The sequence below is a fragment of the Mytilus trossulus genome, chromosome 1 (assembly GCF_036588685.1).
Source record: "Mytilus trossulus isolate FHL-02 chromosome 1, PNRI_Mtr1.1.1.hap1, whole genome shotgun sequence".
NCBI lineage: Eukaryota > Metazoa > Mollusca > Bivalvia > Mytilida > Mytilidae > Mytilus > Mytilus trossulus.
In genome coordinates, this window is record NC_086373.1 from 30,163,209 (window position 1) to 30,178,942 (window position 15,734).

General features: G+C 32.4%; 1 protein-coding gene across 4 annotated transcripts in view; it reads right to left on the reverse strand.

Moving 5' to 3' along the window:
• The window catches only part of LOC134721154 (phosphatidylinositol 3-kinase regulatory subunit alpha-like), a 142,971-nt gene that overhangs the window by 49,621 nt on the left and 77,616 nt on the right, over positions 1–15,734 (reverse strand). For all 4 annotated transcript variants that reach the window (XM_063583984.1, XM_063583962.1, XM_063583967.1 and 1 more), the window contains exon 4: positions 351–398. In XM_063583984.1, the coding sequence (XP_063440054.1) occupies positions 351–398 (48 nt within the window). The remainder of the gene's footprint in view (positions 1–350; positions 399–15,734) is intronic.

Genomic DNA, 15,734 nt, shown 5'->3' on the forward strand with positions numbered 1-15,734 from the left:
GGTTAATTTATTTAAAGATCCTGCCATCCTGATCATGTTTGTCTTTTACCGATTCTATCAATCAATTATGCACACAAAAAGATGAGGAAAATAGCCTTTAAAGGGCAGTAACTGTTATAAGGAGTTGATAATCTTGGTCATTATTAGATGACTTATTTGTCAATCTTCAATGTCTTGTTGATCAGTTTTGCAACTAAAAGTTCTGTCTATTTCTTATAATTTTCAGGACATGGACAGGGATTGAAAAAATGACCACAAGCTCTCCAGGAGACCATGCTATTGAAAGACCAATGGAAATGGATGCAGTTCTATTCCTAACAGATTCCTCTGCGTTATTGTTTAACACATACCTGTACACCTTTTGCCAACTTTACCAGTACCCCATATGAAATCATTACCTGAAAGATAAATAAAAATCCATTGATGGCATATCTTTTATATAACATATAAATATAATGTTTACATAAAAAAAAAATCTGGTTAAGTTTTGTAACATGATAATGTTTAAATGGACCAGATTTTTATATCAAAAGTTGAAGTACAACATTATAATGTCAATGCTTCAAAATTACCAAAATTTGCAGTTAAAAAAACAACAGAAAAAAAAAGTTGTTGTACAACAAACAAAATATCAAAATCTCAAGAAATACATCAACATGTTACAAATCTGCCAGAACTAAATGTACTCAGAATACCAAATATTGTTAGTATATCAAAAATAAATATTTTGAAATATATCTATTCAAAAAATACAATTCAATAGAATGAGGTGCACATATAATACAGATGATCGCAAATGCCCTGAATAAACTTAAGGCTTGAAGGTGCAGAAGGAGTTGATTTAAAGCATCAATTCTAGTCCCGCCTCAACAGCTAAATCTTGTAAGCCAAACATGTTCCAACTTCTAAAATTAAAGAGATTGGTATTTGAAATCCTATGCAGTGAATCCTCTTGTGATGTTATAATGCTAACCACAAAGTCATTTACAGTGAGAGCATTTAAAATGTTTCCCTACTGACCTTATTAAGAAAGCAACAACATTGACTGAGATCCAATAGACTGTGTAGGAAGCTACTAGGTTAATAATGTTATATTTAGTAATCAAATTCAATCATGTGACAATACATGGAAAGACTTTTCTTTTTTTAGATAATAAAATATTTATTACTTCAAAAATGGTGTCATTCTTTTATTCAATTTAGACAGAACTGTCACAAAGATTCATTTTACTTGGAATTCGTTTGAGAAATCATTGTCATAAGAATTTTAGCATTCAGACACATATTTTTCCATATTTTTTTTACACATTTACCTGCATGAAACTAGGATACTATTACGATAAAATTATGTAGTCATAGGAAAATAAATGATATTGTCAAAAGCTTTTCCATAAGAAATAAATAATATCGTATCCAAGATGGCAGATTCATAATAAAGTGGCCATTTGGTCGTTTGAATTAATGTTCCTCTTTACTTTTTGAATTACAACCAGACAAAAAAATCTGTAGCAATGTAACTTAATTCCCCCTCCCTATGATCACTAACTTTTGGTGCCAACACTTAAAAAATAATTTATCAGCAAAATAACTATCAACATTACTATCATTATTTGGTTTCCTTTATAAGAAGTTACAACTTCACTAAAAACAAACCAGTTCTTTTTTTTTTATTCATACCTGCCAACTTTTCAAAATGCCCATGGGGGTTTTGCGTGCAAGATGGCTGTCATAGTCATAAAAAACCTTTGTGGGGGCCTTCAAATACATTTGAATGTTTGTTTTTTGGCTATTCATACTTTTATAAGCCTAAAGTCATTGTAAATTTGATTGTTTTTTTTTAAATTGTGGACAAAATTGCTCTTTCAAAATTTCAATTTGGGAGCCTCCATGGGGGAAATCCACCACAAATAGTGACAGTTGACAGGTATGCTTATTTCTGTCAGCAACTGCACAAGTTGGCACAATCATTATAATAATATCAGAAGATTTCTTATCTGACTTTGGCACAATGTTTTTTTGCTTTTTTCTTCTTCTTTCGTTTGTTTTAATTGGGTTTAAACTTTTGGAATATCTATCTTGGCCCTACGAATCATGTTCAGAATCATGTAATTCCTAAACCTGTTGACAGAACACATCGCTGATAATCTGACAAATGTTAAATATTTACTTAAGATATCCTTGGAAGATTGCAACAAAACGTTTTGTCCTTGGACTATAAAGTCAATATCAAATCATCAGTCTACACTCTACAAGACTGAATACAAGGGTCATGTCTACTGTCTTCATATAATATTACATCTATAGAAATCATAGAGATAAATTAGAAACATTATCATTGGCAAGATTTACAGTACATGAATTCTGGCATGTACAGCATGAAAATACATGATGGAATATATATGGCGTCATAAAGGAACAAAACATATTCACCAACATATAACAGTGTAAAAGGTATACTATTCTCAAAAAGTTGTCAAGATCCTCAGCCAAACAGCATAATGAAAGACATTTGTTCACATTTAACTTTTTTCTAAACCTTGCTAAAACTAAAGATTCTGTTCACATCAGAATTTATACGATATCATACAAACAGAAAAATAGGTCCTTATAGTATGAATACAAGGAGTGTGTTTATTTTCACGTGGTTACCAAAGTTAAACATATGTATTGAAGCTTCCAAAATGCTCAACTGTATGCACATCTTTTGATAACTATGATATAGAAAAGCAATTACCTTTTTTGTTGATGCAAAAACATCAATCTCAGTAGTAATAACAATGTCCCATCTAATGGGCCTAAAAAGGGCTTGAAGAACAGAGAATCAACACAAAAGATCACAAACAGTATGCATACTGAAATGTTTCACCTGAGTTTCATCATTACTGACCACAAGTCTAAACAGAAGAAAGTTACACAGCAAGTATTGTACAAAATTAACATTTCCAATGATCAATGGAAATGAGGTTAAGGTCAGATGAATCTTGTCAGACAGATAGTTGGCCTTACGATCATTCCATTATACCAAACAGTGTTTACTTATTGCTCATGGTATCTGACTGAATCAAGAAGACTAAACTTTGTAAGCCATGTGTGCTTGTTACAGAGTTGGTGTAGTGTCCATTTCCATGAACTCGTATACACTATTGTTTAGGGGACAGCTCACCGAACCTGCCTCCAGAGTTTTTTTGCTGCATTGAAGACCCATTGGTTGCCTTGGGTTGTCTTCTGCTTTTGTTAGGGTTGTTGCTTCTTTGGCAAATTCCCAGTTTTTATTCTCTATTCTTTAAGACCTTCGACCTTGGAAGTTATCTAGGTTCATCATTAGTCAAGATAATCAATTGTTAAATGCTATGCTCCCTCACAAAGGCCATTGTAGCCTGTATGGTGAAGACAAAGTGTGTTAAGCATGTAATGACATTGTAACACCCTGCAGGATTGACAGTACTACTACAATACCCTCTTCTTAAAGTGACTGTTCACAATGCTGTAACAAGATATTATAGAAGTCAAATCTAACATAAAATCTAAAAGAATTATCCTGCAGCTTTCTCAAAATCTTCTTGTTCAAATTTATAAAAAAAAAAAATACATCACACATTTCAAACAATATAAATATAATAAATTCAATATAATTTTATTTTTTTAAAGAAATAGAACAAAAAGTGTTTTTCTTCTTCTGTTTTCTACATAATATGTCATATCAGGTCAAGGATATTCAATGTGTTCCAATTAAGAGATTTTATATTTACAACTTATAAAATTCACATTATATTGAAGTACAAAAAAGAAAATATGGTATGCATTTATAACAGATACAATAAAATTGAGAATGGAAATGGGGAATGTGTCAAAGAGACAACAACCTGACCAAATAAAAAAACAACAGCATAAGGTCACCAACAGACCATCATGGCCAAGGTTAATCCACTAGAGGTACTGACTCAGATCAGCAAGTCATTCAGTTTTGCAGAAAGTTCGTATTCAACACAAAAAGGTTGAGTAATCTAAGTCACTGAAGAGCTGAATGATGTTAATGGTACTGCAATAAGTTTTCTAATCAGAAACATACATACATTTGTAAGTTTCCTTTGTAGACATCATTGTAATCTATTGTCATAAATTACCATAACAGCTGAAGTTTATCCTTAAGAGCCTGATTTTTTTGTGCAAATAATGATATATCAGTAGGTAGACTCCCATTGCAGGGCAAAGAGAACTATTTGTTTACAAGTTCAATGTCACAAGAAAAGTGCAAGTGACTGTTACACACTGTAAAACACTGTGTTGATTCAGATCAAATGGCTGTTTTTTTCCAAACTTAATTCTAAGTTGTCACTTGAGTATTGCAACTTGACCCAATGTCAATAAATATCAGATAATACACTATGCTAACATGTTTGCATATTTTTCTAGTTTCAACAAAACATTTCTTACTGTTTATTATGCGGCTTTGACTTGTCAATCATCTAAAGTAATATCTCAAAGGTTTTTATTTTGTAATGTACTTCTTTTTGATGATGTTTGAAAAACTTGACAGTTAAAAGTTAATATGGTGATAATTCATATCATTAGAAATACCTATGACATCTTACAGCAAGTACATGTATTTATCACCTCTTGGAAATATCTAACATTGCATTCTGAGGTACATAAGAGAAAGACAACTTTTAAAGACTAAGAACCATCAGAGAATGACACCCTTCTGTGACTGATATACCTCAGAGAAAAGCATCTTTCTGTGACTGAAATATGTCAGACTTTTCAGACTGAGATACATCAGAGAATGACAGCCTTCTGAGATTGAGATATGTCGGAGAATAACAGCCTTCTGTGACTGAGAAGCGTCAAGGAATAACAGCCTGCTGTGACTGAGAAATGTCAAGGAATAACAGCCTTCTGAGACTGAGAAATGTCAAGGAATAACAGCCTTCTGAGACTGAGATGTGTCAGAGAATAACAGCCTTCTGTGACTGAGAAGCGTCAAGGAATAACAGCCTTCTGTGACTGAGAAATGTCAAGGAATAACAGCCTTCTGAGACTGAGAAATGTCAAGGAATAACAGCCTTCTGAGACTGAGATATGTCAGAGAATAACAGCCTTCTGTGACTGAGAAGCGTCAAGGAATAACAGCCTTCTGTGACTGAGAATTGTCAAGGAATAACAGCCTTCTGAGACTGAGAAATGTCAAGGAATAACAGCCTTCTGAGACTGAGATATGTCAGAGAATAACAGCCTTCTGTGACTGAGAAGCGTCAAGGAATAACAGCCTTCTGTGACTGAGAAATGTCAAGGAATAACAGCCTTCAGAGACTGACATATGTTAGAGAATAACAGCCTTCTGTGACTGAGATACGTCACAGAATAACAGCCTTCTGTGACTGAGATACGTCAGAGAATAACAGCTTTCTGTGGCTGAGATATGTAAAAGAGTAACAGCCTTCTGTGACTGAGATATGTCAGAAAATAACAGCCTTCTGTGACCGAGATAGGTCACAAAATAACAGGCTTCTGTGACTGAGATAGGTCAGAGAATAACAGCCTTCTGTTCTGAGACTGATATATTTCAGAGAATGACACCCTTCTGACATTGAGATACTTCAGAGTAAGTGTCAGTCTTCTGTGACTGATATAAGTTAGTTAAAAAGTCATTGGCTATTTTGGCAATCATGCCCAATATTCTTATTTAAAAAATAGTTTAGGTATTCACCAGGAGCTGTATGTTTTGGAATGACCTACTTGGTTCTGTATATATACTAAATTGGTTTTCGAGTGTATAAAGGTAACTAGTATTAATGCGTCTTTGTCTGACATTTATCTATTAGTCCGTTATATTTGTTTGTGATAAATATAATTATTAGTTGATAGTGACTTAATTTATTATAATTTGACCAAGCCTGGTTGCATACTTCTGTAACCTACAAAATGAACAATCTTTGACCTTTGGGGGGTTAGTGTCTTCTGAAACTGTCGATCTATCTCTTCAAAGTACAAATACTACATTTATTTTACGTGAATACCAAACCACTAACCTGACAAAAGTACAGACAATCTTGTCTGTTATTTTTACCAAAAATTAGTATACATGTACAAGATTACACCCAATGTTAATAATACATGAAAATCTTACCCAATCAATAAGCAATGTGTCCAATGAGGAAAAAATGGAGGAGGAAAGAGCTGACACCTTTACAATTTAAAAATATCCATAAGACACACACACTCACAGGTTCATGTTTATGTAGTGTTAACCACAATATTTGGACTAACTTAATTACTTGTTTCTCAGCCATTAAAATGTCTTTTTAATAAGGTTTACCTTGTATTACATCAAAGTTTGACCACAATTTGTGAAATTCTTCATAATCTGGTTAACCACAAAAAATAAACTTGAAACTTTCTATCAATCAACTACCGCAATTATGAAAAATAATTCAAAAACTTTAGGAAGTAATAAAAATATGTATATCCAGAAAAATCAATGTCCATATAAATTTCCTAATTTGAAAGGTTCCGGGTCAGAACAGGTCTTTAAAAGGGCTGCTAAATAACACCAACTGGTGAGAAAAAATAAATAAAACTTAAAATGCCTTGATATTGAAATACATGTATCTCGACAGACAGACTAAGTATCTCGACAGACAGACTAAGGACATTTGTATTTTATCAGACTAATGATACAATGTGCACATTGAACTTTTGTGCACATTGAACTCTTAAAAAAAAAGTTCATACATGTTTAACTCAGACCACAATATTTTTGTTTTTAACATCTAAATGTAAACTTGAGTCAGGTAATTACTTATAGATATTGTACCTCAGCGTGAAGTTTTTATATGGGTTTATCTCATTGTCAAAGGCATATGGAGATCTATAATAGCTAATATAATCCAATCATTTGAAGTTTGAACTCTGGTGGATAGCTGTCTCAATTGCAGTCATACTTAGATATACTTATTTAAGTCCAAAAAGCAAATGCATGTGACAGCTCATCTCTGTCAAATATATCTAGTACAATGTAGTAGGTCTTAGAAAATTGAGGTGAAAAAAATTGTTGGACGGACAGACAGACTTACAAATGATTGCATTCACACTTCCACTCTGACAATGAGGTATAATATCCATACCTGCCATTAGTTTTCAAAATGCTCATGGGAGTTTTGCGTGCAAGATGGCTACCATACTCCTAAAAAACCTTCAAGGGGGCCTTCAAATACGGTGTAGGTACAATTTGGAAATTAGTATGGCGTTCATTATCACTGAACTAGTATATATTTGTTTAGGGGCCAGCTGAAGGACGCCTCCGGGTGCGGGAATTTCTCGCTACATTGAAGACCTGTTGGTGACCTTCTGCTGTTGTTTTTTTATTTGGTCGGGTTGTTGTCTCTTTGACACATTCCCCATTTCCATTCTCAATTTTAGGTACCAGTCTTGTATTACAACTCCAATTTCCGGTGCATGTCAAAACATGGATGGAAACAAAATAGTGCATCTTTTTCTGAATTTTTTTCTGAACTCAACTTTTTCTGTTTGATTATAGGTTTATGCTGAATTGAATCATACATATAGACTTTAAAAAAAAATCTTGCATCTTTTGGGGATTTCAATCCAGGAAAGTGGAAGGATATCATGTTTACTGGAAGTGGTGCGGCCTAGTAAAAATAGCAAACGGAAAGTAGAAAAAAAATGTTTTGACTTCAGGATTACGTAACTTTTTATTCTTCGTGGCAACACCCCTTTTTTTACGTTTAAATCACAATTTCACATTAGTACATACATGATATGAACATGATTTTTTTTTTCTATGTAGCATTTTTTATTTTTTTATTTTCAAAGATCAGCTGTTTTGCATGTAAGTCTATGAAGCAGTCAATTACAAGACTGCAACCTGTAAATTGTAATGTTGTTTTTTTGGCTTCTTCATACTTTAATAAGCCTTAACTCATTGTTGACCATTGTTAAATTAATTGTTTTGTTAAAATTGTAGACATAATTGCTCTTTAAAAATTTTGATTTGGGAGCCTCCATGGGGGAAATCCCTCGCAAATAGTGACAGTTGGCAGGTATGAATATCAAACTTATCAGGACTTCTTATAACGTAAATTTTCTTTAAATTTATTTCATATTACTTCAATGAAGCACATGCTTTTTTATGTTTTTTTTGCTTAGTCATACATAGTTTAAGATAGCATGGAAGTCAGTCCATGACTTTCATGGACAATGAAAGTTTAATTGTGGCCAGGTTAATCCTCTTAATCTTATAATCCTTAGAAATTTATTTTTTTCTTTCCAAAAACTGGAACATGTCTTTTTTCTATACCCCCTACTCTGTCAAATAAAAAGTCATGTCAGTTATCAGGATTATAAAGAAGGTGTAGTATGATTGCCAAGGAGACAACTTATAATCAGAAATCTGTCTAAGACAAAGAATGAGGACTATGTCACCTTTAATGGCCTTCAACAATAATCAAAATCCTTACTTTTTTATCAGCAAATAAATCATTAGGGAGAAATTAAAGAAACAAATTATTCTTCTTACAGAAAACACAAAAAAAAAAAATCTTTTGCAATAACTCTGCATAAAAGTTTGTTAAATTTCTAAATGTTCTCATTCTAAGACACAACTTTCATATTTCATTTAAACACAATTTCAATCAATACTATTAAACAAACATAAGTATCAATCGGAATTAATCCTGTGCAAAAACTGGCACAAAAATTAATCCGTTAGTGATTTGTTCAGCCAACAAGATGATCTCATTATCTACCATGATTTGGACTAATCACGCAGTGCTGATGGCAAAAAAGAAAATATTTTTTCAATCTATTATATTTATTAATGCTCAGTACATGATAATTTATTTTCCATTCAACTATGAGGACCTACAATGATAACATAAGTCTTTTTATATAGTCTAAAGTTTCCAGAGATTAAAATGACCACCACTTTGACCACCGCATTGGTATTTTACAGGCCTAATGACATTATGGTTTTAATCATTTCATACTTCAACTTAATAAATATGATTTTGTATTTTTGAAAGTAGCTATCATATCTAAAGCTATTGAATGATGTTGATGATGACCAAATAGGGCTATATAAATAGACTCTTGGTTTTCCCGTTTGAATGGTTTTACACTAATGGTGATTTTTGAGACCCTTAAATATAGCTTGCTGCTCATTGTGAGCCAAGGCACCATGTTGAAGGCCATACTTTGACCTATAATGGTTTACTTTTATAAATTATTACTTGGATGGAGAGTTGTCTCATTGGCACTCATACTACATCTTTCTATATCTATATTTCCAACTATGCATCACAAAATGAGGTCCCAGATTCTGTGTTTGAAGCAAGGTAGACATTAATATTGATGCTGGAGAATAAATGTAGAAAGCAATCTTGCTCTTACTTACAGACTTCTGCCCTTTATTAGTTATTCATATCAGTGAATGGTCTACATCTTAGAAAGGATTCATAATCTACCTGAACGAGCCCACCAACACATAACTGCTAACTGTCACTATTTGCAGGGGATTTCCCCCATGGAGGCTCCCAAATTGAAATTTTGAAAGAGCAATTTTGTCCACAATTTTAAACAAAACAATTGTTTAACAATGACTTTAAAGCTATAAAAGTATGAAGAAGCCAAAAAACAACATTAAAATGCATTTGAAGGCCCCTTCCCCCTTGAAGGTTTTTTATGACTATGACAGCCAAAACCCCCATGGGCATTTTGAAAAGTTGGCAGGTATATGCCCACATTTTAGAAAAATCAACCAATAAACAATGGTCTACAGATTCAAGTTACTGTAAATTTAGAAATTATTGCGATGCTTTTATTATTGCGAAAAGTGTAACAGGGTTATCATCGCAATAATTGTAACTCACATTTTGAAATACTTTATATGAATTAAACATGATTTTTCTCAATATTTGCCATAATTAAAATGGCATTTTAGTCTTAAATGACAAAATCGCAATAATAAATGCACGCAATAATTTCTGAATTTACAGTACTTAGGTTTAACAGGCTCAAATATTTACACTAATACCACTATTCAGTACAGGATTTTTTAATATGTCGAGCTCTCTCATCATATATCTATTGATCAGAAAAATTCCCCACATTTTTTCCTGAATACTCCTCATTGGATCCTATATAAAATTAAAGAGTCTATGGAAGATATATCATATATAAAACTTGTTCAATCAATGCCATTGTCTGACATTTTATAAAAAAAACATCATTTCCTGGTTTGCAGTACTGGTGTGGTGCAATGGAACCGCAAACAATCTCTGTTAATGTTTCTATAATAATGGATTCTACAAACTTCTTAGCATTAAGTTACCCAAGACCTCCATTTCAAACCCATTTACCTCTTTATTTTGCCTTTTGCATCAACCAGGGGTTGAAATGAAAGTCTGTCCAAGGTATCATTTCAATTTGCGTAAACCAGGGGTTGAAATGAAAGTCTGTCCAAGGTATCATTTCAATATACCCTGAGTTCAAGTTCATTTATAATGAATAAAATATAAGTATGAAAAATAATAAAATAATATCAATATCAACCTAGAAAAACTTCCAATGTCAGGGTTTGTGCACAACGTAATAAAGATATATAATTTGAAGCAATATTATAGGACAAAGTCATTAATTTTTCTTAATTAAACATAGACAAATGCGACATTAAGTTACTTCCTTTATAACATACAACTCTAAGGGCGTAATGACTGCAGCTAGTTTTGAAATGTGTCTGTGCTACAATACTTTTAAGTCCACTGTGACATTGAAAAGGATAACACTCAATGATTTTATTTTCCAAGTTCAGTTACGTGAGTCTTTGTCAATAATCTGCCAAAAAGGGTCACCTCCAAAAAACATTGGATATTGTAAGCACCTGCTACTTAACAATAAAATCTATGCAAATTAATGAAACAAGACAAAAAAAACAAATATAGTATTTCAAAGCATTACTTGGAACCATTTTTCAACTATAACTGTACCATGGATAAGGTTAGTACATTTAGGAAATATCTAATTCATACATTATTATGAACTGATCATATTTTGGCATTGACAGGGAGACATTTCTTTTTGGGATTCAAGGTCACTGATGAGTCTTTTGTAGACACATGTCTGGACTATACTAAATTTAGTCCTGGTATTTATGATGAGTTTATTTTCTCCATGATCAAAATAACTTTGAAAGATTATATAAAATCAATGCTGAGATGGAATTCAGGAATCTGTTAATTTTAACAAAATCTTGATAAAATATCAGTTCTTAAATCTAAAAGGACTAATGAGTTAAAAATTGTAAACATGTTTTCATATCCCTTCATTGTTGCTAAACAAACAATTTCACACTTAAGGAAGACTGAGATATATTTACATGATATTGCATCCATTCAATGAATATAATTCTTCTGCCAGATTCAAGTTCTGAAGTGGTTGAATTTTAATAATATAAAAAAGAAGATGTGGTATGATTGCCAATGAGACAACTATCCACAAAAGACCAAAATGACACAAACATTAACAACTACAGGTCACTGTACGGCCTTCAACAATGAGCAAAGCCCATACCGCATAGTCAGCTATAAAAGGCCACGATAAGGCTACAATATTGGCCTGACAGTGACTGATCCCCCAGAAAAAAACATCAAACAAACAAAACACAATATCAAAAACACAAACACAAACACCTAAATCAAAACCAAAGCCAAAAACACAAAAGCAGTTTAAAATATTAAATATACAACTGAAATGATATTAGAATTAAAAGCTCTTATCAGATTTTTGCTTACCATGTGAAAACGTAAATTCCACAATCAATAATTAATCTTAGTGCAAATAACACTTTTAAACTGTCGGAAATTAAAAAGACATGCATATTGAACTTAAGAAGTCCAAATTCTAGAACACAAATCGAAGCTTAAAGAACTTTATGTACTAAATGTTCTGGAATAAAGTGTCAAGGCAGAATAATTAGAAAAACAACCAGAATTTTTTTTTTTTTATTTAAAGACAAAGAAACCGCTGAGTAATAAATTTCAAAACCCCAAGTTATCTTGAATGCAAATCATTATGTATCTGAAAAACACAATTCATAAATTGTCGATGTAGATTTACTTTTTTCATTGGTAGCAATTTGTGTGGTTTCGCTGAAGAGAAGAAAATGTATTGGGATTTCTGCATATGAGCCAAAAGAAATGTGTATCTTAATCAAATTCTTAAAATTGTGGTTATACTGTATGAAAAGAAAATTGTGGTTGTACTGTATGAAAAGACACCCCAGCGCCTTTTCCACAGTTTAATTTACTAACTTATGGCTTGCAATACAGATTTTATTTTAACTGCTGTAAACTTAACATAAATGTTTTTCCTATAAATTTATGAATTAAACAAAAGGGTTCTTATTTAATTTACCCTATTTTGATATTTTTACTGTAAGTAACTTCAAATATGAATAATAAAAAAAAAAATGGGGTAGATATGAACATCAGACAGCAACCCAAAGACACCAAATAAACCAACAGATATCTGGGATTCCCCACATATCTTGTTGTTTTATATACAAATTTCCTCTGATAACTATCCTGCATTTGACATGATTTAAATCTACCCATATATGAGCCACAGATATTTTTAGTCAAAGTTCAGGGTAAGTAAACAATTTCAATCTAAATTTAGGTAAAACACATCTATTTAAAATTTGACAAGACACATATAGATATAGGGTCATCTATGTATGTATAAGACTAGAGTGTGTATGATTACTTAAAATAAGCTTGTATCAATAATACAAATTATTACCCTAGCAGAAAACATGTCCCTACTTAAATGCTTGACAAAACTTATACAATATACCTCAGAAAAAGATGTCAAGTGTAAATACTTCCCCAGCTCTACTAGAATAGCCATGACACGTAACAAGGTTGTTACCCAGAGGACCCTCATAACTAACAGATAACATATTGGCACACCAAACAAATCAGGTCTACATACATTACATAAATAATATAGTAGACTTTTACTAGAGGGGCATAACTCCTGGGAGCAACATGTTTAAGTGATAAAAAGTGAACTATTTGATCCAAGTAAATAAAGATGACAAACATTTTTGATGAACTACAAATAGTAAAACCTCTTAAAAAGACTATTTTTCAATCATATTTCTACATGCCCCTTCCTTACATATTTTCCCTTTTGTAACCCCTTTAAAGAAAAACACTGCTACAACAATAGTGATTGTTATTATAAAGGCACCTCAAGAGTCCATTGATAATAGACCACCAGGACCACCTTCCTTTTCATTTTAACAGGCCAAATAAGTCCCCTTTAAATGCACATTTTTCATTCCCCTTTAACTTTAAATATCTTGCATCTAACTGAATACGCTTCATTTCCCTGCCCCTTGTTTTCCTTTCAAAAAAACAAAAAGTTAAACAGATAGATAAGAATTTTTTTAAATAATCACAAACTACTCACTGTTGAAACATTATCCCTGACCCCAAGCAGTCAGTACCAGTAGATTTCTCCAGTTGACCAATATATGGACTAAACATTAAACAGACAAGCAAAAACAGGCTGCTTTTCTCTGATCAGCTGTTTCTTAGGGTTCAAAGACTATTTCATATATCAATAGTAACCCCTGAGTTTCAATCTTAGAACGCAATTACGAATCCTTGATTTTTTTTCCAATTAATTGATAAAGTGATCAAAATACCTGTCTAATAGAAAATCTTTTATGTCATTAATGTCCAATATCTGGCACACCAGAAGGTCAGAAACTGTTCACAGATAACAGGTACAGTGGTACTGGGTTTATAACCAGTTTCCTAATAGTGCATGCAATTGAATTACAGTGAGTGGTACAAGTAATGGAAGCTACAGCGATAACCCTTCCCAATAAAAATTAGACAGTACAGAAAAGGCTTTACAATACCATCCATAGCATACATGATAATATAAAAACCTGAGTTACAATTTTACAGAAATCTGAAGAATAAAGTAGGTACATAGAATTTGGCATTCTTGTTTAATGGTACACACCATTACTTTTCAAGCCTTTTTCTTTACCTTTAGGTCTACATTTATAGTATTCATTAAAAAGACCTTAACAATACAGAATTAAAAATAGACTATATTTTCTATTTAAACTGCAAATGTCCAATATTGGGTTCTAAAATCAGCTGATTATCATGGTCAAGGTCAACCATTGGAATTTTCTACAATAAAATCATGAGATACCAGAATGGTATTATACCATTGTTATCCAGCATTTTATTTTAGCTCAAGTGTGCTTCTTGACTTCCAAGACAATAGAAATCCTCTTTCTAGACTACTTGAACCGAGTTTTTGTCCATTAATAATTTACATAGCTTTCAACTAAGACTTAAGACAATATTAGCATTACATAAATTGATTTCACATTCAGTGTTATCTTTCCTTGTCATATATTTCTTATTGAACTCAAGTGAGATGCTGTATCAGCTGATTCCCACGTGAGGGAAACTAGCTTGTAGATAGCAAATTTTAACTTTTACTTTTAGCAGTATTTCTTTGGTATATTTGTTCATCCTTTTTTATGTCTATAAAAGGGACATAACTCCTGAACAGTAAAATAGATGCAAACCAATTTCCAACCAAATCTGTGTTTTGTGGTAATGAGCATTGTGCATAACTTTTATTAAATTTGGTTGAGGCAAACTAAAGTAAGAGAACAGTAACAAAAAATTCAGTGGAAAATGACACCTCTCAATTTTGAACTTGATCTGTGTTTTGTGGTGATAAGCATTGTGTTTGAATTTTATAACATTTGGTTGAGTCAAACTAAAGTTACAGAAAGGAAGCCAATTTTGGTAACATACGGATTGGCGGGAAGGACAAGGGCAACACTTAATGCCCCCTATGTAGTTTTATAAGCTAAATGTGTAAGAGTTTCATAAAATTTGGGTAAAAAAAAATTAAGTTATAGTGCAGAAAGAAATTTTTCAGTTATAAAGGGTCATAACTCTAGAACAGTAAGTGACTGGTATCACTAATTTGACCTCTGTCTGCAAGTTTGGCTTAAATTAAAATATTGTTTGTTTGCAGTTTACCGACCGACCCTTGAAAATCCTCCCGACTGTGAAAATTTTATTGCTTTAAATTTGAAGAAATTATTTTTAATACTTCTTTAGACGAGATCCGGAAATTCGGGTCCTTTCCGGATTGGTTGTTTAAGTCTAGGTGTATTACACGTTTTAAGTTCGGATTTTCTAGCCTTCCCGTCAAGCGTTCATGTGACCGTTTAATGATAAAGCACATGGAAATTGTTTACAGGTATCCATGAAGTTATGGAGGAGTACTTTACGCTGTCGACTTCTGTCAGTTTTAAGACTAATAACAAACAAACAAGTTGAATAGTAAACTGTTTATACAGATTCAGGCACATAAAATGATGTCTTTGATGATATCATTGAAGAAGAAAAAGAACTGACATGATAACTCATCTTTCTCAACAACTTTCTGTCTCAAACAAATTGGGTACAGAATCTTTTGAGCCTGACTTTATAAACCAATTTCAGTGGTTAAACAATTCGACAGCAGTTTGAAGTATGTCTTATTTTCTATAAATCGTTGTGACCAAGACAAAGATGAAACCATTCCTCCATGAATTTATGGATACATGTTATCATGCCTTTACGGAGAAAGAGCTCATTTGAAATGGAAATGGATAGAGACCATGT